Source organism: Rhineura floridana, chromosome 10 (assembly GCF_030035675.1).
Source record: "Rhineura floridana isolate rRhiFlo1 chromosome 10, rRhiFlo1.hap2, whole genome shotgun sequence".
Classification (NCBI taxonomy): Eukaryota; Metazoa; Chordata; class Lepidosauria; order Squamata; family Rhineuridae; genus Rhineura; species Rhineura floridana.
In genome coordinates this window covers 10,239,614-10,263,567 of record NC_084489.1, presented here as the reverse complement: position 1 = coordinate 10,263,567, position 23,954 = coordinate 10,239,614, and the positions used below count along the sequence as shown (strand labels likewise).

General features: G+C 38.6%; 1 protein-coding gene across 5 annotated transcripts in view; it reads left to right on the top strand.

Moving 5' to 3' along the window:
- POU6F2 (POU class 6 homeobox 2) overlaps window positions 1-23,954 on the top strand; it is a 502,018-nt gene that overhangs the window by 176,767 nt on the left and 301,297 nt on the right. Inside the window, exons 2-3 of one of the 5 annotated variants that reach the window (XM_061586059.1) lie at window positions 5,081-5,142; window positions 20,828-20,862. The exons of 2 other annotated variants lie outside the window; for them this stretch is intronic. Coding sequence is in view for 1 of the 3 variants with exons in the window: in XM_061586057.1 (XP_061442041.1) it covers window positions 5,133-5,142 (10 nt within the window). In the remaining 2 variants the exon portion in view is untranslated. Of the gene's footprint in view, window positions 1-5,080; window positions 5,143-20,825; window positions 20,877-23,954 lie in introns of those variants that run through there. 2 more of the 5 variants (XM_061586057.1, XM_061586060.1) reach the window with 2 other exon arrangements.

Genomic DNA, 23,954 nt, shown 5'->3' with positions numbered 1-23,954 from the left:
AAGACAGAGGGAAGGAAGAAACGTAGGATAGACAGATAACAAAACCTTCACACTCTGGGAAACGAATACACAAACAAAAAACAAGAAACTTAGCTACGCTATCTGGAATAACAAACTTGTTCGATACGAAGGCAAGAATGGCATGTCATAAGCAGGGGTAGTCTTATACGGCGAGTATATCCCAAACTCTATATTTTAACTGGAAAAGTTGGGGGTCGTCTTATACGCCCAGTCGTCTTATACGCCAGAATATACGGTACTGCAAATGCAGCACAGTAGCCAGAGAGGGTGGTGAAGGCCAGTTTGTGTGCCAAGGGCAAACACACACACACACACACACGTTGTCATCTTTCACCTCCACAGTTCTTTATCTCCATTCTGCTGCTGCCTCCTTCTCCTCCTTTATCCATGTTCTTGACCTCCGGATCCTTTTCCCCTCCACTCCATTTTTTAAAATTGTTTTCTCCACTCCACCCCGTCTCACTCTCCACCTCCTCCCTTGTCGCCTCCTACCCACCCACAGATCATGACGATGATGAAAGTTAAAGAGGAAAGCACAAAAGCAGGACAGCTGAACATCAAGATGACTAAAATAATGACAACAAAAGATTTTTGTAACTTTAAAGTTGACAATGAGGACTTTGAACTTGTCAAGGATTATCAATACCTCGGCACAGCCATTAACCAAAATGGAGACAATACTCAAGAAATTAGAAGAAGGCTAGGACTGGGGAGGGCAGCTATGAGAGAACTAGAAAAGGTCCTCAAATGCAAAGATGTATCACTGAACACTAAAGTCAGGATCATTCAGACCATGGTATTCCCGATCTCTATGTATAGATGTGAAAGTTGTACAGTGAAAAAAGTGGATAAGAGAAAAATCAACTGATTTGAAATGTGGTGTTGGAGGAGAACTTTGAGCATACCATAGACTGTGAAAAAGACAAATAATTGGGTGTAAGAACAAATTAAACCAGAACTGTCACTAGAAGCTAAAATGATGAAACTGAGGTTATCATACTTTGGACACATCATGAGAATGTTGGAAGTGGGGCAAGAGCAACTCCTGTTCTGTTCTTTTGTTTGTGTTCCAGAAGGGAGATAGAGTTAGGGTCCTCCAAATGGATAGGCTTGTTTACCTTTACCTGTGATGCTGTGACTGATTTCCTTCTGTCGCTAGACTGTTAAGTCTTTAGGGAAGCTTACCTGCCCCTCCTCCTTCTGCCCTTTCCACTTCCTTCCTTCTCTGTCTCTGCTCTCTCTCCTAGCATGGGGCTACCTCCCACACCTGGGCGTTACGCCTCCAACTTAGCTAGTTAGTTAGAACTAGGTATGCCTTTCTATCTACTATGTATTTCTATAAATAAACTAGCTTTTCTTACTTTACTAAGTCTCAAGTCTCAGTGATGCTGATGCAGGGTAAAAGCCTGCTTTTTTAGGTAAACGCACACACATGCTGGCACACTCGCATTTCAACATCTGCTGTTACTCTGCTGCTGCTGCTGTGTTGTTTTAAACGAAATTAAGCACAGAAACACACAGCGCAACAGAGAAGACATGATTCACTAGAAAAGACAATAATGCTGGGAAAAACAGAAGGGAGTAGAAAAAGAGGAAGGCCAAACAAGAGATGGATTGATTCCAAAGGAAGCCACAGACCTGAACTTACAAAATCTGAACTGGGTGGTTCATGAAAGATGCTATTGGAGGCCTCTGATTCATAGGGTCACCATAAGTCATAATCGACTTGAAGGCACATAACAACAATGGTTTGCAACAGGAGTAAACATTCAGTTGTACATGGTAATACTGGAATGTAGCTCAGCCAGTGCAGATCATAATTCTCGGATGTCTCTTGTTTCTGCCTATCTGTACTTGTCATCAGAAAAAGTTTCCATGATGTCTAGACCCACTGTTGTTGCCACCTTTATGGACTGCACTGTGGAATTTTGGCTTCATAACTGCACTGACTTTTCCCCACCACCACCCTGATCACAAACAAGGGCTGCTAGCTGTTTCTATAACCAGTTTTGATACTTATATTCAAGGACATAACAGTCAAAATGTATGATGTTTCTGCATTAGATAGGCAGCCTAAATGAAAATTAGCTCTGTGTGTGAGGACATGCATGCATGCATATGTACAGCCAATGTGTCTTATTTGTTCTTTTTTATAGTTTAAATTTAGGACCAATTTCTTGGGGTTATGGAGGGGTGAAGAGTGTTGTGAACTTTTGATCCTCATCATGCAACCCAATTGTCTTTTGCTACTATTTAAAAATCAATATACAGACGGGGGGGGGGAGACAGGCATTTAAAATATTTTGAATAAGCAACAAATACAGAATATTTTCCAGGCCAACCCCAGGAGCTGATGGCACAAACTCCCTGGCCTAGGCTTCTTCACTTCTGCCTTCTCCTCACTTCCTGCATAGTAGGCATTGAGATATATTTGCAGAAGTGATAGTATTCTAAGATATGTAGAAGAACTCATTTATTATATGTGAGTTACATTTACACACTCGTTTCTGAATTGGTTTTGATGAAGCAAAGGAATAGAGTGTAATCTGGAGATCCCATCCAACAACTCTGTAATACATTCTTCTTAGCTTCAGCTTGAAAAGAATATTTGCATTTCCAATCTACTTTTTCACTACTACATGAAGGCACTTTCAGACCGCCACTAGTTTTGGGTGGGACTCAGTCACATACTAGCAAACTCAGGTTATACAATTGTAGTTGATGAGGGGGTCTTGCACCACAAACCTTGCACTGAAGATCAGATTTTTTTGCAATGAGAAAAGTAACAGGAAAATGCACTGGAAAGGGACAAGGCTTGTTTTGATGCAATGTCATCAAATCTCCCTGCAAACAAATCAGGTTGAATGCTCAATGAACAAATCTTCTGGAAGTTCCCTTAGTCTTTTTTGCATATCTTTTATTAATATTGCTCTATTTCATATATATATTTGTGTACTTTTTGTTTCTTATGTACTATCATAATTTCTACCAATACATTGACTCACCCTTGTACTATTGACTTTGTCTGTTCTTGCATAATTTGGGAACCCTTTCCTCTGTGCTGAGGGGAGAGACAACTACATGCAGGGAGGGAAGATGCAACGACACGCAGGGAGGGGAGAGGCAACAACAGGCATGGGGGAAGAGGCAACGACACGCAGGGAGGGAAGATGCAACGACATGCAGGGAGGGGAGAGGCAATGACAGGCACTGGGGAAGAGGTAACGACATGCAGGGAGGGAAGATGCAACGACAGGCACGGAGGAAGAGGCAACGACACCCAGGGAGGGAAGATGCAATGACACACAGGGAGGAAAGAGGCAACGACACCCAGGGAGGGGAGAGGAAATTACATGCACGGGGGGAGAGGCAACGACACGCACGGGGGAGAGGCAACGACATGCATGGGGGGAGAGGCAACGACACACAGGGAAGGAAGAGGCAATGACAGGTGCAGGGGAGAGGCAGCGACAAGCAGGGAGGGGAGAGGCAGCCAGCGATAGGCATAAGAGGAGAGGAGGTGGCAGGCAGGCAAAGGGCGGCAGGACAAGCGGTGGAGGTGCACACATGTACACACGCACACACACACCATTGCCACTCACCTCAGTTCTTCACCTCCATTCTGCTTCTGTGGTCTGGCTCTCCACTTCCTCCCTCGTGCTTCCTAACACAGAGCATGAGGGAAGAGCAACACTGCGCAGAAGCGCAGTGTGAGGCACATTATTTTGTCCTCCAATCACAGGAGCAGACTTCCCCTTTCCCCCCCCAAGTAATGGTAAATGGAACGTTGGAAATGTTACAGTTACAGCTGAAAAGTAATTAAGATACCACTCGTTCTGTTACAAGCAAAATGTAATGAAGTTACCCTCTCGTTACGCAAAAAAGTAATGAATTACAAGTAACTCGTTATTTCTAACGAGTTACTTCCAAGATCTGGATAAAGGTCATCCATCAGGGTGACCAAGGCTGATTCAGTCCCATAAACAGGCCTGAACCCAGATTGAAACGGGTCAAGATAATCTGTTTCATCCAAGAGTACTTGCAATTGCTGCGCCACAACCCTCTCAATCACCTTTCCTAAGAAGGGGGTATTTGCGACTGGTTGGTAATTGTCACAGACAAATGGGTCCAGGGTAGGCTTTTTCAGGAGCAGTGAGATCACCGCCTCTTTCATGGCAGCTTCCTAAAATAATTTCCCCCACAATTGCATGTTAATAAGCCATTCTAAGTTTCAAAACCAGGATAGATTTGTTAGAGGACCTTTTTCAGACCGTTTGTTTTCCTAGAAGAGAAAGAATGGTCAAAGAACCTGTTTGAGTAACTGTGCACATTGTGGCAATAGATAATGCTAAATAGCTTTACTGGCCTTTGCTGTAAGCAATACTGTCACTCTGGCTGAAGAACTGTGCTGAGTTGCTAAAAAAAAGAAAGGAAGACAATTGAACTGGCAATGAAGGAGACCATCAAAGAACACTTAAGACATTTAAGTTGCTCCACTCCTATGGCAGACATTCTTTATTATGCAGATTTTCATTATTTCCCTCTAAATATTAATTCAGGTATATTTCAACTTTGACAAAACTAAATTAAAGGAGAATTTGGAGGGTCCAGCTCAAGCAAAGAATCTGTAGAAATGTCAATGGAACTAAAATAATTTTGGTTATTAAAATCCCAGTATGTGTATGTGTTCCATATATCTCTAAGTTGGCTCAAGCAAGATTTGCAGTGTGCTGGGAGAGTCTCACTCGGGTGAAATGTTACTGTAGTGGAAGAGCCAGTTTCCTGCCCTTCTCTAGTATTCCCCATCTCTGCCTAAAGAATCTTCTCATCCTGTAAGCACTGAGTTTGTTTGTTTGCCTGAGTACACATTAAGAATGACAGGTATCTTCAGGTTTATATCTCTTCTTCCTTAATTCCTCTGAATAGGCAGTGATACACATCAATCTCTTGTATACATGCAAAACTGGAGAAAGTCCTATTTCTCCCATGTTATCTCCCCCATTCTAGGACCCTGCATGAAAATTGCTCATTCTGAACATGCTTTTTTCTCCATCTTCAGTGCCTGAGGAAATTCTGCTGGATCTCCCTCAGGATGGAATCCATGCCTTGACATGAAGAAAGGTGTGTGTGTTTATGGTGATTTATATACAATCCATTAACTAAGTCCTCTGGATGGTTTTTCTGGTAGTGTAGATCTCTTCCAACCTCCTCTGAACTCTATTCTCAAAATAGCTGTTGGCTTCCTTTGCCGCTATTGTTGATCTCTCAATAAAACTGCCATTTTGAGCTGCTTGGGTATATTTTCAAGTGCATTTTCATTTGCTTGCACTTTAAAATCCAAACAGTGGTTTTTCTGAGAGATTGGCAGCATTCCAGGTGGCCACCCAATGCTCAGTACATGGCTAGGTGAGGGTGGAGAGCCAGAGTACTTAATTTGTACTGTCCCTGAGAGTGGAGCCTGTGAGTTCCGGAACCTGCTCCCTAAAAGCCCATACATAGCAAGGCTACTTGTCCCAGGGAATGGAGACTGATGTTCCACAAGATGCTTCCTGCATTTTCGGTGGAATTTCCAATCTTGTATTACATATATAGCGACAAAACAGAAAAAGCCAATATTCAAGAACAGTAATATATTGATAGATCACTGAATCATATACTATAACAACTGCAGATTAGATGGAACAGGAAGCATATATGTTAATACAGGCATGGGTTGACAGGCATGTTAAGTGGGGATAAAATCAGTCCAAAATGGTTTATGCCATAAAGATCTTATGTGTGATGGTTAGTGATATTGTTAACCCGGGAAGAACGATTCAACCTGTTCCAGACTGGGTTGCACTCCCTGTGAAACACCAGGTTTACAGCTTTGAAATCTTATTAAATCTGTGCCAGTAGCACTAGACTTCAGGAGGACACTGAAGCATCCTCAGAGGATTATAATACTTTTATCAGCTGATATACTTGTTTCAGCCATTTCTGAAAAAATGGGAAGGGTATTTCAATTTTTGTCCCAATTTGATACATTTTTGTACCTCTCCCAAGAGTTTTCAAGCTCTCCATAAATGAAAACCACCAGACAGTTGGAGTCAGAGGAGGGTATGTAGAGTTTTGTGACTGATAGCTCTTGCTTCCAACCAGATAATGACTTTACCAGGACTGACCTTTTTAATTCACAGTGATTTTGGAAAGGTCTTAGGAGACCTTCTGTCATTTCTCTGCTCTTTGCTAGTTGATATTTTCTGTCTGGCGGCATCAGCAACATCACTTAGAGTCTCTGTAACTTCCAAGAACACCTTAAGAACTAGTCACTGAATAGACAGCGATGGTGGTAGACACCAAACTTACATTGGGGGTATGTGTGTGTAACAGTCATACAACACACACAAAATGAGCCCCGTGGAACGGTTTTGGAGCGATGAGGAAGACAAGGAAGAGATAGACGGGGACTTGGGGGAGGGCCCTAGTGACTGGCATTCAGACACAGTTGAGTTCAAAGGCTCTAGTGCTGCTGCCAGTGACAGCTCCGCCCCCGTAGATCCAGTTACCACTGATGAGGCAGGGCCTGCTCAGGAAGTTGCCTCTTCATCTTCCCTTCACCCTCCTTCCTCGCTCATACTGCTGTGGCTGCTGCTCATCCCTCCTCCTGAGGAGGAGGACTTTGCTGAAGTGTCCACATTGCCCTCACCTTGGACACGTAGGCTGTTGCGCCAGCAGGCTCAAAGGGTTCCCACTGTTGCACTGAGGAAGAGCACTTGCATCCACACGCGATCTTGACTACGACACCTTTCTCATGCAGGTAGAAGAAGCCTGCGCATCCTTACTTAAGGCTTGTAAGGGTGTGTGACCAATTTCCATTACAACATTTTAACACAGTGTAGTCATCCCTAGCTATTCCTAGTAGACATGCTGAATCCTGTGTAACCTGTAAACTGATTCATGAAGCACTCTGAACTGCAATTTTCCATTAAACCTATTTAAGAAAAGCACACCTTCATGTGCACGTCTGACTTTGATGGGTTTGGGCAGAGCACGAAAGACAACACAGGAAGACAGAGAATTTTGCCCACAATGAAATGAACAGCTATTTTTAATGCCTCTGCCTATATCTATGTCTGTTCTTTTTAATAAATAAATAAAATTAAAATTTTATTGCTTTAAAAGAGGATACAATTTGAGAGGGGGGAAACACTTATAAATTGAGTACAAGGTACAAAACTCAGAATTACATACATATTTAAATGCTGAACAGTTTCATCACTGAACATACGTTCTGAAAAATTTAACAAATGTAAAGATAGGTTGAAAGGATAAGAATAGTAACTGGATAGTAAAAGATAATAATAAAAATCATGATAATGATGATAGAGATAATATAAAAAAGAAAATAAAGAAAAAATAAAAAGATATAAAATAATAGAACTTTGAACAATTTGTTTCAAAATTTACAGTCGATGAGAGAGGCAGTGTTGGATGTCACATGTACTTAGAAACTAATTAAGTGATCTCATCAATTAGAAAAGGAAATAAATTCCATTTCATTATACGGTTTTTATAGCATCCCAATATAATTTGTGGTTCTACTTGTTCTTGTACTTTATTTGCCCAATACATCAGAAATGGTGCCCATCTCTCTATCAATCCCCCTCTTGTTCTTATGAACTATGTTAGTTTTAGCATTGATACATACTCCCATAATTTTGCTATCCAGTTCTCTAACGATGGAGGGCTTATTTTTTCCAGCATGAAGCAATTATGAGTCTAGCTATTGTCAATAGATGTGTCCTGTTTTAAGACTAAATCTTTAATATATCCCATGAGCACGGTTACAGGATGTGCTGGTAGGTTATATCCAGTTATTATACATATCTCTGTTAATACTTTGACCCGGAAAGGCCTAATTTTTAAGCAAGACCAAAATATGTGTAACAGATTGGCATGTGGGCAATTACATCTCCAGCAAGTGTTGTTACTTGTTGGATATATCCGATTTAGTCTTCCGGGGGTGAGGTAGCATCTGAAACAGCTTGTAAAGTTTTTCTTTTAATATTACCCTTGTTTGTTTGGGGATTTTCCACATCCATTGCCATACATCTAAAGGGATGATGTAACCTAGGTGTCTTTCCCAATTAAGTTGATATGAATTAGGTTATTCATTTAATTTCATTATTAACTTATACATTCTGCTCTAAGGTCTGGATATTTCCTCTCCTACTGTGATCTGCTGAAATCCTGTTAATTCATATAATAGGCCCTACTTGGACCTTATATTATTCATAATGTTTTTAAATTGAAGATACTGATAATACAATGCCTGATGCTGTTCTATAAGATAACCTATTATACCATATGATTTAAATCTGTCATTACTCACTAATTTACCTATCTTTGTCAACTAATGCGTTTTCCAATGTGATATCCATAGCTGTTCTAACTACCTTTCTGGGATTTTGGTGCAAATTGAGCAGAAAATAAGTTTTTTTTTTTTAAAAAAGCCTCAAATACTGTTTTTTATGTATAGTTTCCTAGCCCTAGTACCTATTTGTGTGAAATTTGGCCAACTGCATCCTTCAGAAGGCACTACTGTGCTTGAAAATTTCATCTAATAAAACAAGGTTTTATACAGGACTTATGGAAAAATTGTCAGAGTTTTCATATGAGCATTGGTGTGTCATGGGTGACTGGAATGGGGTAATCTCACCAAAAATTGATAGGCTTTCTGAAAAAAATATCAAAGAGACACAAGGTAAATTACCGAAGATTTGTTTTGAACTCATGGAACATTTAGAATTGGTGGATACCTGGAGATATATAAATGATAATGCAAAGGAATTTACTTATTTTTCAGAAAGACATAAAACATTTTCGAGGATTGATATGATTTGGATGTCAAAAATTTTAGCGAAGGATATTTTTAAAATGGATATATTACCAAAAACTTTTTCGGACCACAATCCTGTGATATTAACTTTAAAAAAAAAAATCTTGGATTTAGATGGAGACTAAATGAATCTTTATTACAGAATGATAAAGTAGTACAAGAATGTAAGAAGAAATTAAAGGAGTTCTTTGAATATAATTTATATAAAGGAACAAGTGAAAATATTGTTTGGGATACTAGTAAGGCATTTATGAGGGGATACTTTATTAAATGTAATTCTGAATTAAAAAAAAAGAAACAACAGAAAATGCAATTAATTTTGGAAGAAATAAAACAAAAAGAGGAAGAATTGAAAAAGAATCCAGCTAAAGTTTCTATTGTAAATCAAATTAAAATGTTACAGAAGCAAGTATCAATGTTGACAGTTAGAGAAATTGAAAGGAAATTAAATTTTGCTAAACAAAGGACTTTTGAATTTGCAAATAAACCTGGGAAATGGTTAGCATATAAATTAAGAAAAGAACGTCAAAAAAATATTATTTTAAAGATACAAGAAGGAGATGAGACGCTGACAGATAATGTAAAAATCAAAAAGATTTTTCATCAATATTATTCAACATTGTATAAGTGTCAAGAAATTCCATCTGAAAAAATAGAAGAGTATTTATCTAAACAGAACTTGCCGACAATTACAGATTTTCAGAGACAAGTTATTAATGGCCCTATTACGTCAAGAGAGATATCTGAAGCTATAAATAAAATTAAATTAGGAAAGGCGCCAGGACCAGATGGGCTATCTGCAATGTATTATAAATGTTTGGAGGAAGAACTCTTGCTACCCTTACAGTCTACAATGAATTCTATTTTGCAAGAGGGAAAGATACCGGATAGTTGGAAAAATGCTAATATAACATTAATACCTAAAGAGGACCAAGATTTAACTAAAACAAAAAATTATCGGCCAATATCTCTACTGAATAATGACTATAAAATTTTTACAATGATTTTGGCTGAAAGATTGAAAATAATATTGCAACAATTTATTCAGGAAGATCAATCAGGGTTTTTACCTAAAAGACAATTACGTGACAACGTCAGGAATGTTTTGAATGTGTTGGAATATTTAGAACAACGAAATGATAAACAAGCAGCTTTGATTTTTTTAGATGCTGAAAAAGCATTTGATAATTTGAATTGGAAATTTATGTTCCAGGTTTTGGAGCAAATGGATTTTGGAGACAACTTTATAAAATGGATCAGATCGATTTATACATCACAGAAGGCCCAGATAATTGTTAATGGAGACTTAACGGATTCATGTGAAATACAAAAGGGTACAAGACAGGGATGTCCATTATCTCCCCTTTTATTTATTCTGGTTTTAGAAGTGCTGCTTAGAGATATAAGGCAAGATAAAAGGATTTCGGGATTAAAAATAAAAAAAGAAGAATATAAATTGAGAGCATTTGCTGATGATTTGATAATTGTACTAGAAAACCCTTTGGAAGGAATTCATATATTGATGGACAAATTAAAAGAATTTGGACCGTTAGCAGGATTTAAGATCAACAATCAAAAAACAAAGATGTTGGTGAAAAATTTAACTTTAAGGGAACAGAAAGAGTTAATGGACAAGACAGATTTTACAATAGAAAAAAAGTTGAAATATCTAGGCATCATCATGACAAATAAAAACTCAAAGCTGTTTCATAATAATTACGAAAAATTATGGACAGAGATTAAGAAAGACTTGCTAAGATGGGATAAACTACAACTGTCATTAATGGGTAGAATATCTGTGATAAAAATGAATGTATTACCGAGAATGATGTTTTTGTTTCAAACAATACCTGTAATATCCTCTGATTTACCTTTTAAACAATGGCAAAAAGATATTTCTAAATTTGTATGGCAAGGAAAAAAACCAAGAGTTAAATTTAAATTACTTCAAGACGCTAAAGAAAGAGGAGGACTGGGATTACCAAATTTGAGACTTTATTTTGCTGCCTGCTGTTTAGTCTGGATAAAGGAATGGATCTTATTGAGGAATAAAAGACTATTGGATTTGGAGGGCCACAATCTGAAGTGGGGATGGCATGGATATCTATGGTATGACAAAGTAAAAGTAAACGTAGACTTTAACAATCATTTTATAAGACGTTCTCTGTTGAAAATATGGAATAGATACAAACCAAGGTTTTATTCGAAAATACCATTATGTGTCTCAAGTCAAGAAGCGTTTTATAGAAGAGAAATGTCTGGAAAAGAGAAATGGTTAACTTATCAAGAACTATTAGAAAATGTACATGGAGAATACACAATGAAAGAGAGAGAACAATTGATAAAGGAAGGATATAGTTTTCATTGGTTTGCCTATTTACAATTGTTAGAAAGATATAAAATGGACAAGAAAATGTATGGGTTTGAAATAAGTAAATCTGATTTTGAAATAGGTTTGTATACAAATGATGAAAACATAATTGCAAAAATGTATAAACTTTTATTGAAAATGGATATGGAGGAAGAACAAGTAAAAGAGTGCATGGTAAAGTGGGCAAAAAATTTTGGTCATAACATACAAATGGATCAATGGGAAAATATGTGGAAAAAAGGCTTGAAATTTACATTATGTTATAATCTTAAAGAAAATTTTTATAAAATGATGTACCGTTGGTACATGACTCCAGAAAAGCTGTCAAAAATGTATAGTAATGTCTCCAATGTTTGTTGGAAATGTAAACAACAAGAAGGATCTTTTTATCATATGTGGTGGTCATGTAAAAAGGCGAAATTATTCTGGGCACAGATAGGTAGGAAGATGCAAAAAATTTTAAAGATAAATATTCAGTCAAAACCAGAATTTTTTTTACTGGGTTTTATGGATAAACAAATAGAAAAGAAATATGGAAGAATATTATTATATATGATTACGGCAGCAAGATTATTATATGCACAAAAGTGGAAAATGGAATCAATACCAACAATGGAAGAATGGCTACTGAAATTAATGGACTTAGTAGAAATGGATAAATTGACGTGTTTACTTAGAGAAAAATCGACAGATACATTCCTTAAGGATTGGAAACCTCTCTTAGACTTTTTGTCGAAAGATCAAAATAAAATGATGATACTGGGATTTGATGATTAATTAAGACAGCTTATGGAGAAAAGGGATTCTGTATGTACATATTAAGGGACAGGTTTGATGTATATTATATACTTATAGCTGATCTGTGACAAATCGGAAGTCAACCATTTTATTTTTATTTTTTGTTGTAGTATTGTTATGTTTTTTCTTACTTTGTTTTGTTTGTTTTTTGGAAAAATTTGAATAAAAACTATATAAAAAAAAAAAAGAAAATTTCATCTAATTCTGCCCAAATTTAAAAAAAGGTATATGTGTTTGCTGGTTTCCTCATTATAGTCAGTGGTGGGGACAGAGGAGATGTCTGAGGCAAGACAAATCTCAGCCTTAGCTTCAAAGTGAAGCACATTTCTGAGGCTCCAAGCTGAGAGGGCCCACTATCTGAGTCAATAAAATGGGTTCCAAGGTTGAATACTTCTCAGTGCACAGCCATAATATATATTTTAAACAAATATAATAAATATTTTTGTGTCTGAGTAATAAATATTTTAAAATGAAGACAATCTGGCCAATTAATAGATGCCTGTAGTAAATTGTTCCTATGTTTGCGTTTCTAATGATATATCAAGACCTGAAAGGCTTTTTCAAAGTGTTTGGCTTTCTTTGATCCTTTTAAAAAAGCATTTCAAACTGAATAACCTGTCTTTAAAAATGAAAACAAAAAACCCTAGCAACAATAGGAGATAGCATAGGACAACAGGTTAGCTATGAAACTGAAGCTTGCTGGCTTAAGAAAAGAAAAGGTTTCATTTGCTATGTTGCTGTCTTTGGTTTTTGTTAACATCTATCTAACACCCAAACTGTTGTGGGAAGAAAGATTCAGCACTCTTGCCCTTTCCTTGGAAGGACTATGAAGGCACCTAAAGTTGGTCTCTGAATCACAGGCAACTCTGTCAGGGAAAGAAAGAAAGAGAAAAGAAGATGAAACTTGACATTTCTTACAACTCAAAGGTAAAGCAAACAAAGGTTTAGCTCTCCTTTCCTCTTGGCTTTTTTGTGCAACCTTTAAAAAAGAGTTTTGTTTTGTTTTTTTAAAAAGCACGGGCTCTTCATTATCCATCATGAGCAAGCCAAGAGTGTCCATCCTTCTTAGGGTTGTCTTTTAAGGGTCAATTCAAACTGATTTTTCAAATTCAAGATGATGCCAGTGAGGAATGCTTCCCATACTGGGATGCATACAGAAATATATCCTGTGAATTGTTTGTATACATGATTTGCTCCATAGGAACATAAGAACTGTCCTGATGGACCAGCAATTTATCTACTCCAGCATCCTGTTTCCAAAACCAGCTAATGTGATATGTCCAGGAAGTTCAGAAGTAGGGCACGATCCTTCTCTGTTTGTACCAGTTATTAACCCAACACAGGATGTCGATCAAGCCATATGAATCACTTGTAGATGCTCACTTATTTATGAAAGTGGAAGCCAAATGGCTGCAGGTGTAGCCAAATGGCTACAGATTGTGTGTCTTCTGAGCCTTCTCTTTCAGAAAGCAGTCTGAATTAAGTGGCTAAGGGCCAGTTTATGCATTAACCAGAGTAATAATGGCAGCCATTCTGGGTATATTTGTTGAAAGAAGCCACCTTGAGTTGGGAGAATGATGTGGTTCCTTCCTAGACCACCCTTCCAGTTGGTACTGCAAGAAATGACAGCATTCCTCATGTGGTTCCTCTCTACAAATATCACCAGCCATATGGATATGGGATAGGTCCCTTGGCATTCTGGTAGTATATGATCAGCCCTTAGTCTCACTTAAAATCCAGCAAAGTTCTGTAAAATGAGTGGATGAGGTCTTAGAGTGTACAATAATCCAAAGAATATCAGGCGCATTTGAGTCCCATTGAAGTGAAATCACATTCACTTTCATGGTACTTAACCATATCTAACTTTCTTTAGATTGTATCCTTAGTTAAAAGAAAAAGTTCCCTTTCATGTTTAATGTGCTGTTACTTTAGATAATGCTCAGTGAGTAGGTACTGTGGATAGATAGATAAGTAATGATTGGAAAAGTTAAACAAATGTTTTTTTTTAAAAAATATATACTTTATTGGATTTTTATGCATTTTTGTATTTCTAGATAATGCAAACTTAAAATAAGCAATTGTAAAGCTTTAGCTCATATGAATGAGGTCATAGGGAGGATGCGGGAGGCAATGGGGAGCAAGGGGAGGAAAGAGAATCCAAATATAGAGCAAGAATGTCAGCATAAGTGTCCAACGATACTTTATTCAGACCACACTGACAGCCATCAGGCTATTGGAACAACGCCTCAAATGGATGAAAATTATATGCGCTTCCCTCACCCCCAATTACATTGAAAAGTTTTTAAAACTTCATTTTGGTCATTATATTGTAAGATAGGAAAAAACAATATCAATTTATTGTAAAAATCTTTTTTTTATTATTTATAGTTCTTGTTTAAAGTCAATAAGAATTAGGTATGGATTCTTCATGTGAGCTTTTCTTAGTTCTGATTTATCCTGTTGGGTTTAAACCCTACAAGCAAACACAGCAATACTTTTACTTAGGTGACTGTTCCCAGCAGAGGCAGTGAGTGAAATCCAACTTGTCTTTAAAAGCCCATTGCAAAACTCCTGTATGCTTCCAAAGAAGTGGGATTATACCCAGTGAGGATCTCAATAGAATAAAACAACTGAATTTCACCAAATGGGTATTACTTATGGTTATAACTAGAAAATTACCCAGTAGTATTGTTTGAGCAGCAACCAACTTCTGTCAATATCATCTTGCAGGGTCCAGCCGAAAGCAATGATCTCTTTCCAAGGAAGCCTCATTCGGATTTCCTGGAAGAGTCTGCTTTATTTCCATGTTATTAAATATTGTCTTGCTTGTCCAAGTTTGCAAGTGTGTTTTCAGAATGTATCTTTCTTTATTTATTGTAATCTGTGAATATTGTATTTTACAGTTTGTAAATTCGATATGAGATTTAATGCGGTGGCAAAACACAAGAGTGTTAGAAAATGCTCAGCTCCAGCAGGGAAACCACAGGGATGTTTAAAGCTTGATGCATATAATGTTAATATTACGTTACATGCTGTGCTATTGCACTGGATGCTTATGGCAAATGTCTATAGGGAGAATCAGTTCCAAAGATTTCATTTTCAATAACCAGATTATGCAGTTCCACCATATACAATTAAAGAGGTAGTAATGAAATGGTTATAAAATCCCCTGTCACTCCATCGTTGTTTTTTAATTTTGTAAATAACATCAGGAGCAATCTGCTGGGAAGTGCTTATGTATTTATTTATTATTGATTTTTTTATCAAAAATACATTTAACATTACTTGTTATTGCAAATCTAGTCCTAGGGATGGCAAAACAATGAAGTATTTCCACATTATTAAATTTTGGATGCATGGGGGAATTGCAGCAGTATATCCTTTTATAAGAATATGTTAAATATTAATGACCAGTGATTACAGAAATTAATTTAAAGCCACAGTTAATTTTCAAATAGAAACTTTTCATAGCTTTATTCCTTTGCTGCAAAACAATGCATATTTAAAATAGATTCCCTTGGTAAATCTTTTGAGCGACGGCTGAATTATCCTGTCTCTTGCCTACAACTCCACATGCCGCACATAAGGTAAAGCAAAAGATTTTAAAAAAGAAATTGGTGTACCCATGACAATAGAGGTGTATTGCAAGGGAAATAAGGATGTATCTGAATGAGAAAAAATGATAGTATTACAGAATGGACAAAATCCAGCAAAAAGTTATTTGTAACTAAGTGCCATAAATTTGTGATAGGCTGGCTAAGTCATACTTACCTGGGAGTAAATCCCTCTGAAGTAAACATAATTTGGGCTAAAGGTTCCGTTCTACTGCTATCAGTGGGACTTCGTTTGATTGGGTTTTGACCAATGCATTTGAGGGCATATGCAAAGCTTGCTTCACTTTACTTAAGGATAGAATTTGTAATTTTGGTTACAGAAGAAAATGACTTTGCTTTTCAAACTATAGAAAAATACCCTTTTAGTTCTCTTTTAAACTGTTATCTGCTTTTTCATTACTGAAAAACCCCAGTATTATAATGTACGATTGCCACCATATGCTTCATTATATCTATACAAAAACCCCAAAGTATGCTAGGAGATATGTGTCCATTATGGAGGGAAAGCTGACATATTATGACTTTCCTACGGTATTGGCATGTATGTTTGGATGGATTGCCTTCAAGTCAATTCTGACTTATGGCGACCCTATGAATAGGGTTTTCATGGTAAGTGGTATTCAGAGGTAGTTCCCCATTGCCTTCCTCTGAGGCTGAGAGGCAGTGACTGGCCCAAGGTCACCCAGTCAGCTTCATGGCTGTGTGGGGATTCGAACCCTGGTCTTCCAGGTCATAGTCCAACATCTTGAGTAAAACCTGCATTTATTCATTTATAAGTAAAACATTATATATATTTTTTATCTGTAGGAATTATTTATATGCCACTTGTCAGGCCAAAATATCAGCCCCAAAGAAGGGCCTTTAAGACCAATCACAGTCAGGTCAGGCTCATGGGGGGAAAGCGGTCCTTTAGGTACCCAGGTCCCATGTTTAGGCCTTGAAATAGACCAGAAGCCACTGCAGTTGTTTTAAAACTAGTGAGATAAATTCCATATGTCTGGTTCTAATTAGTGTCCTAGCTACCATATTTTGTACTAATTGAAGTTTGTGAACTCTCTTCAAGTGCAGCCCCATATATACAAGATATTGCAGTAAGCCAAACGAGATATCAGAATTAGCTGTAGCCACGCTGTCTGTCCAGAATTGGCCACAGCTGGTGGAAGGTGCTTCCTTCTACCAAAGTCACTTAGTTTACCAAAAATAAGGATGGATTTAATAGCAGTCCCATGCTGCCAATCTTGTCTCGCCATTGATAATAGGCCAAGTTCTGTTTCTAAGATCAGATGAAATGAACCACCTGCCATCAGCATTGGTACCTTGTCTGATTCTGTCTTTAATTAGACTTCATCCAATCCATTACTGATCCCAGGTTCCAATTTAGCATCTCCACAACTTCATGTGAAATTTGTTGAAAAGGAGAAATAAAGTTGGGTGCCATCATATATGAAATTGTTGGGAGCTGTCATCTGGGAATTTGGAGCACGGTGTCATCAGTATGCTGATGACACGCTGCTCTATCTTTCCATTCCACCCGAATCAGGAGAGGCTGTGAAGGTGTTGTATGGGTGTCTGGAGGCAGTGATGGACTGACTGGGGGCTAATAGATCAGGCTGAATCCTGTTAAGACAGACGTGCTGTGGGTGGGTCCCATGTCCAGGAATTAAATGTATGGCCTGTTTGGGGAGGGGTTGTACTCTCCAAAAAGGAACAGATTCATAATCTGGGAGTACTCCTGGATTCCAACTTGTTACTAGAGTCCCAAGTGGCTTCAGCGGCTAGGAGGGCTTATGCACAGCTTAAGTTAATTCGCCAGCTACAGCTGTTCCTGGATTGGGATAGCCTGGCCTCAGTTGTCCGTGCCTGGGATTTCCCATCTGGACTGCTGTAATGCACTGTTTGTGGCACTGCGTTGAAGATGGTCTGGAGGCTGCAGCTAGTGCAGAATGTAGCTGCTAAGTGGGACAGCCTAATAGGACCATGTGTCACTGATCCTGCAAGCACTGCACAGGCTGCCAGCGAGCTACCGGGACCAATACAAAGTGTTAGCACTAGCATATAAAGCCCCCAATGACTTGGGACCCAAGTATCTAAAGGAGTGCCCTCCCTAATATCAATCACCTCGGACCCTATGATCAGCAGGTGAGGCCTTTTTGCTGCTGCTGCTACTGAGGACTGCCCAGTTGCTACTGACCTGTGAGGCGCATATATCTCCAACATTAATTACTTTTAGGAGGAATTTGAAAACATTCCTGTTTACCCAGACATTTGATGACTGAAGGAGACTGTTCCTGGCAACCTGGGCATTACTGGATGAAAAATGTTTTTTACCTGTAACAGTATTTTAGAATGTTTATATCTGCGACTGTTTTTTAGACTGTTTTAATTGTAACTGCTTTTAGAATATTTTTAATTGTTTTTAGAATTCTTTTTTTTGTCGTTAAATTGTTTGCCTCCTAGGCTTCTTCAGGATAAAGTGCAGGATATCAATTTAACAAATAATAATAATCAGCTGATTTTCCAGATAACCTCATTCAGTTGTTTGTTGTAGATGACAAACAGCATAGAGAATAAGATACAGTTCTGCAAAATGTATAGTTTAACTTTCATTGGTCAGAACAATAATTCTTAGCACTATTCTGGAAACTGCCATTCAGGTGAGAATGAAATCATTGAGGCACAGTGCCTGAATTTCCCACCTCAAATACCAGTTTCAGAAGGACACCATGACTGATGATATTGAAAGCTGCTGAGTGGTTCAGGAGAATTACCAGTGTTGTGCTTCCCAACATGTCCTTCAGCCAGCATAGGTTAGTCTACTAGGCTGACAAAGACTGCTTCAGTACCAGATGCAGGTCAGAAAGTAGACTGAAATCAATACAGAAAATTGGTATGATCCAATGTCTGTAATGCATGGTGACCATCTCTCTTAAACACCTAGGCCGTAAAGGACATATTTGCAACCAGCCAATGAGTGGAATAATCTTGTAGATCCATGTAAGCTTTCTTTAGGAGTGGTCTTTTGATCAGGACTATTCTCACTTACAGTGTTTTGATCAGTTGATCAGTTTTTTCCTGCTCGTTGTTATAAACGAGAAGGTGAAAGAGTTGAACAAAGATGATAGGCTGCACTCCAAGCACATTTCCACAACTTCAGGGGCCTTGACAACTGAAAATCATTCCATAACACAAGACTAGAGATGCTCTGAATGCTATTACTAATGGAGCTGCAATCAAGATAAAGTTCAAATTGAAATAGATGCATGCAGTTGTATCCACAAATAAGTCAAACACGCTCTCAAAGGATTTATAGTCATCAGCTTGGCCAGGTTGAAGAATGGTTGAAGAACATTGCACTTTATCCCTGTTAAATTTCATTCTGTTGTTTTCAACCCAGTGCTCTAGCCTATCAAGATCCCTTTGAACTTTGTTTTTGTCTTCCAGTGTATTAGCTATCCCTCCCAATTTTGTATCATCTGCAAATTTGATAAGCATCCCCTGCACCTCCTCATCCAAGTTATTAATAAAAATGCTGAAGAGCACTGGACCCAGGACTGAGTCCCGCAGTACCCTGCTTGTTACCTCCCCCCACTTTGATAAGCACTCTTTCAGTATGATTCTGTAGCCATCTGTGGATCCATCTGATAGTTGTTCCATCCAGGCAGAGCTTGGAAGTAATTTGTTAGGAAAAATGAATTACCTGTAATTTAGCCAGTGTGGTGTAGTGGTTAGAGTGTTGGACTAGGACCTGGGAGACCAGGGTTCAAATCCGCATTCAGCCATGAAGCACACTGGGTGACCTTGTGCCAGTCACTGCCTCTCAGGGTTGTTGTGGGGATTAAATCAGTAGGAGGAGAACTATGTATGCCACTTTGAGCTCTTTGGAGAAAAAGTGGGATATAAATGCAAGAATAAATAAATATACTTGTTTCCAGGATTACTTTTGGGTGTTACTGGGGGGGGGAGGAGCAGGGGAAGTCTTCTGCTCCTCTGATTCGTGGATGAAAATTATGTGCCTCAAGCTAGGCTTCGGTGCAGCTTTGCTCTTCCCTCGTGCTCTGTGGGTGTTTAGGGTGCAATGAGGAAGGAGGTGGAGAGCGAGACAGGGAAGGAGTGGAGAGAAAAAATTGTTCTAAAAATGGACGGTGGTAAAGAAGAATGGAATGGAGGGGAAAAGGACCCAGATGGCAAGGATGTGGTTGAAGGAGAAGAAGGAGGGAGCAGTGGAAGGAGATGAAGAACTGTGAACGCGAGAGTCAACAATGCGTGTGTGTGTGTGTGTGTGTGTTAATACTGGATTTGCACTTGGCACGTGAAGTGCCTCCACTGGCCTCCCTGGCTACTTCGCCACATTTGCAGTGTTTTAACTTTTGACAAGAGGTGGTCTCAACAATCAGATGGATTTGTTTGCTAAATATTGTCAGCAGGAACAGCTCAATACCAATTTATCCCAAACTAAAGTGGTTGTATTTGGTAACAGATCTGCTGTATCTAATTGGACAATTTCTATTAATCCCATTCAACAGATTAAATCATTTTGGTATTTAGGAGTCCATTTTGCAGCAAACTGCTTTTGGAAGGTTCATCTGGGTGCTAAAGCAAGATGTCTTGTTGGAGCTATTTTGAAATTCCTTTACGCTAAGGGTTGGAAATTGGTTGTTTTAGCCCCACATTTTTTCTTTGCTAAGGTTGCCCCCTCTATGTTTTATGGTGTAGAGCTTTGGGGGTCTTAGCCATTCATTAGTTCATGAGTTGGAGAAGGGTCAAAACTCTTTTTAAAATAAAGTTTTGACCCTACCTGTTGGCACTCCTTCTGCACACATTTGTGCAGAAGTGGGTTGGCCTTCTGTTCCAGCCAGAATACAGGTTCGACTCCTAAATTTTCATAACAGAATATTAGTTTTGCCACCCTCTGGCCTGGTCTCCCTAGCTTATGGCTCACCCTTAAATGCTCAAAAGCAAATTGCCACTTTACATACCCTTCTCAGAGATTTTGATAGTGGGCTGCTGCGATTCAGTTATTGTCTAAATTACAGTTAGTGTACAGTTAGTGTATAGTGTATAGTTAGTGTATAGTTAACTATTTGTGTACAGGAGAGCTTCTTTAACTAATATGCTAACTATATATTCTTCAAAATTTTCTAGGCTGTACCCATACTTTAAAACAGATCACCAGAAAGGTAACTATTTGGAGGTAATTACTTTAGTTCCATGTAGAATTGCCTTTACTAAGGTTTAATGTCATGCTTTCCGCTTTTCTCAATGGTCATTATAAGAAACTTCCCTTAGAACACCGGTTTTATGTGTTTTGTAAAACAGCTATAGAGGATGTTGTTCATTATATTACCCAGTGTCCTTTTTACAAAGATCCTCATGAGAAATATCTGTCTGAGTTTAGTTGTAGGAAAATTGTTGTTACACCAAATGAGTTTGTGTGCCTTTTGCTATCGGACAAGGAAAATTTATCTCAATGTATGTTTCCTTATTTGCACTGGCAGCCAGGAAATTAAGAGCTAAATTTGTGTCTCAACGTTGAATTATCTATGTATGTAATGGCATATTGCTAAACAAATTAAATGATTGTGTACATACTTTACAGTGCATATGCCTTCATCAAATGTTACCTTCAAGTTTATGTCTCCCTCCCCCTTAGGATTCAGTTTAAAGCTCTCCTGATGAAGTTCTCCAGGCTTGGCCAAACACATTCTTCCTAGTTCTTAAGAGGTGCAACCCATCACTTGCCAGCACTGCATGTTCCAGGAAGTGTAGCCTGTGGTCCCAGAATCCAAATCTCTCACGTTGGCACCCCTTTCATAGCCAGTCATTCACCCAGAGTATTTTTTTCTTTCCCTTTCTTCTCTTCTTCTAAATACTGGAAGAATGGGTAAGAAAACTATCTGGGCACCAAAGTCCCCGAGTTGCCTTCCCAGAGCTTCAGTCTGATGTGATTTCTTTGTAGCTCTGTTTGGCAGTATCATTTGTTCCCACATGGATGAGAAGAAAGGGATACATGTCAGTGGGCTTTATGAGTGTTGGCAACCATCAGTCAAATGACTAATATGTTCTCCAGGGATACAGCATGCCTGACAAGTCCATGGGTCTTCTTGGAGTACTTGGGTTTCAATCCTACACAGTCGGAAGTCTCCTACTACCTCTACTCTTCTTGTTGTAGTGCATGGTTTTACTGCCTCCTCTTGACTGAACTTCAGCCTCCTATCACTGTCCCGCAGGATCTCCTGTGATTCTTCCTCTACAGGCTATCCTCCATTCTCATCCTCAAGTGCCTGAAAGCAGTTCCATAGTTTCATCGGTATAGACTATATCTAGGATTATAACTTGGGAGCTTTCCAACTGTGAAGTTGTTTTGGAACTATCTCATATATAGCTAAATTGGCTATACACCAAATGGCAACAATCACTACAACAAAACCTTCTTCAAAGGCTTGTTCTGGTTGGTGTCCAGCAAGAAATATAATTATAGAGCAGTCTTTAATGAGCAGCCTTTACTATCTGTGCAATATGCCCATAGCAGGGGTGCACTCCATTTAGCTGGAGAGATCACTCACAGCAAGTCAAAGAAAAACCAGAAGGTCTCTAAATTTCTTTATTTATTAAATAAATTGTTCAATGATATTTGAAGCATTGTAGGTGAAAGCCAGTAATGTGAATTGTGCTCTGAAGACTATAGGTTGTCCGTGTATGCCCTAGAACACTGGTGCGCTCCAAGCAACACATCCCTGTTAGGAGCTGAGACTCCCCATTGTGCTCCAGCTTCATTCATCAAGTTGTCCCACAAAAATGGGAGCAGAGTGTCTACCCAGCCACTCCAAGCCCAATTGCTGATTTTTTTAGCTTCATAGAACATATTTAATTATTTTAACTTTCAAAAATTATCTCTCCCATCAGTTTTTGATAAACCAACAATATTCACTTCTATATCTAACAATGACATTTTAAGTGCTGTATTATCAGGAGAAAATGGAAAGGTGAACACAGTGTTTATGGAGTTGTTAAATGAGATGTAGCCTTGCTAAGATTGAGCATCTCAAATTTTATAGTACAGTAGTGTAATCAGCACTTTCTGTTGTGCCAGCAAGATTTCATGAACAGGCCACAGTCTTGTATTTACAGATTTTACAACCTTTATTTTAAAACCAATTTTAATGCATATTTTCTTATATAACTAAATATTTGACTTCTGTACTGCTAAAACAAAAATGGGAATGGGTGGGAAGCTGAATTCTACAAATTACCAAGGCCAGTGCCCCCCAAAATAGTAAACTTAGCAGATTAATCTAACGTATAATACTGAATAAGAATATTTAAAAGTATCTCCAATATATTGGAATAAAATATGGGTCTACCACGACAAGACATCCCCAACACTTTGTCATTTTCTGCCAATTGGAGTGGATGAACAGACATTATTACATAGCTTTACAATCTTTTATTTTGTTACCAGACTCAGGCTAAGTTCTACAAAGTAGTCCTGAGGTAGGTGCAGGAAATATATGTATGAGGGAGGTTTAAAAATGGGGCTAGATCTAATTGTAAAACCAAATAATTGCCTGGCTTTCCGGCTCTGCCATAAACCTGGCTGAATGTACATTGGTGGGAAAGGATATTACAAAATTAAAAGAGGAAACAGAAGGTCACATTAGACACTTATTAGCCCTATTCATAAGTTATCCATCATGTGTTGGAAGAGTGCATGGAGGAGGGAATGGGGATCAGTGTGCTGGTTCCACCCCAATGTCCCCATCCCTACCAGTTCCACACCAAACTTTTGTGTGTAGAGCAGAAAGTGGCTGAGCATGCATATGCTTTCCCAATCTGATCGTGCACAACTTCCACTCATGTGGAGGATCTTCACATGCACCCAGATGTCTGCGGTTTCTCCTTTCAGATCTTCTATCCAACATGCAAAGACGTGGAGGTGGAGACAGAGATGTTTAGTTCAGCCAGCCCTGTAGCTAAAGCTTCCTTGTTAGATGGGGCAGCCACATTTCTAGATAGGGCATTTGGAGGCAGGAGGTGCAGAGTCCCAGCCAATCCTCCCCTCTCACTGACAGACAAGTTGTGAGGGCCAGACAAGGGAAAGGGAAAGCCAGTGACCTTTCCCCTCTTCCATGCAGAGTTTGTGTTAACTTACATAATGGGCTATGTAAAGGTGAAGTGAACAGAAAATTTAGTATGGACACCAGGAATGAAATGACTGACATATTTTTTGTTCTATAAGAAAAAAAGATGTTAAGGATACAATGAACAAGGG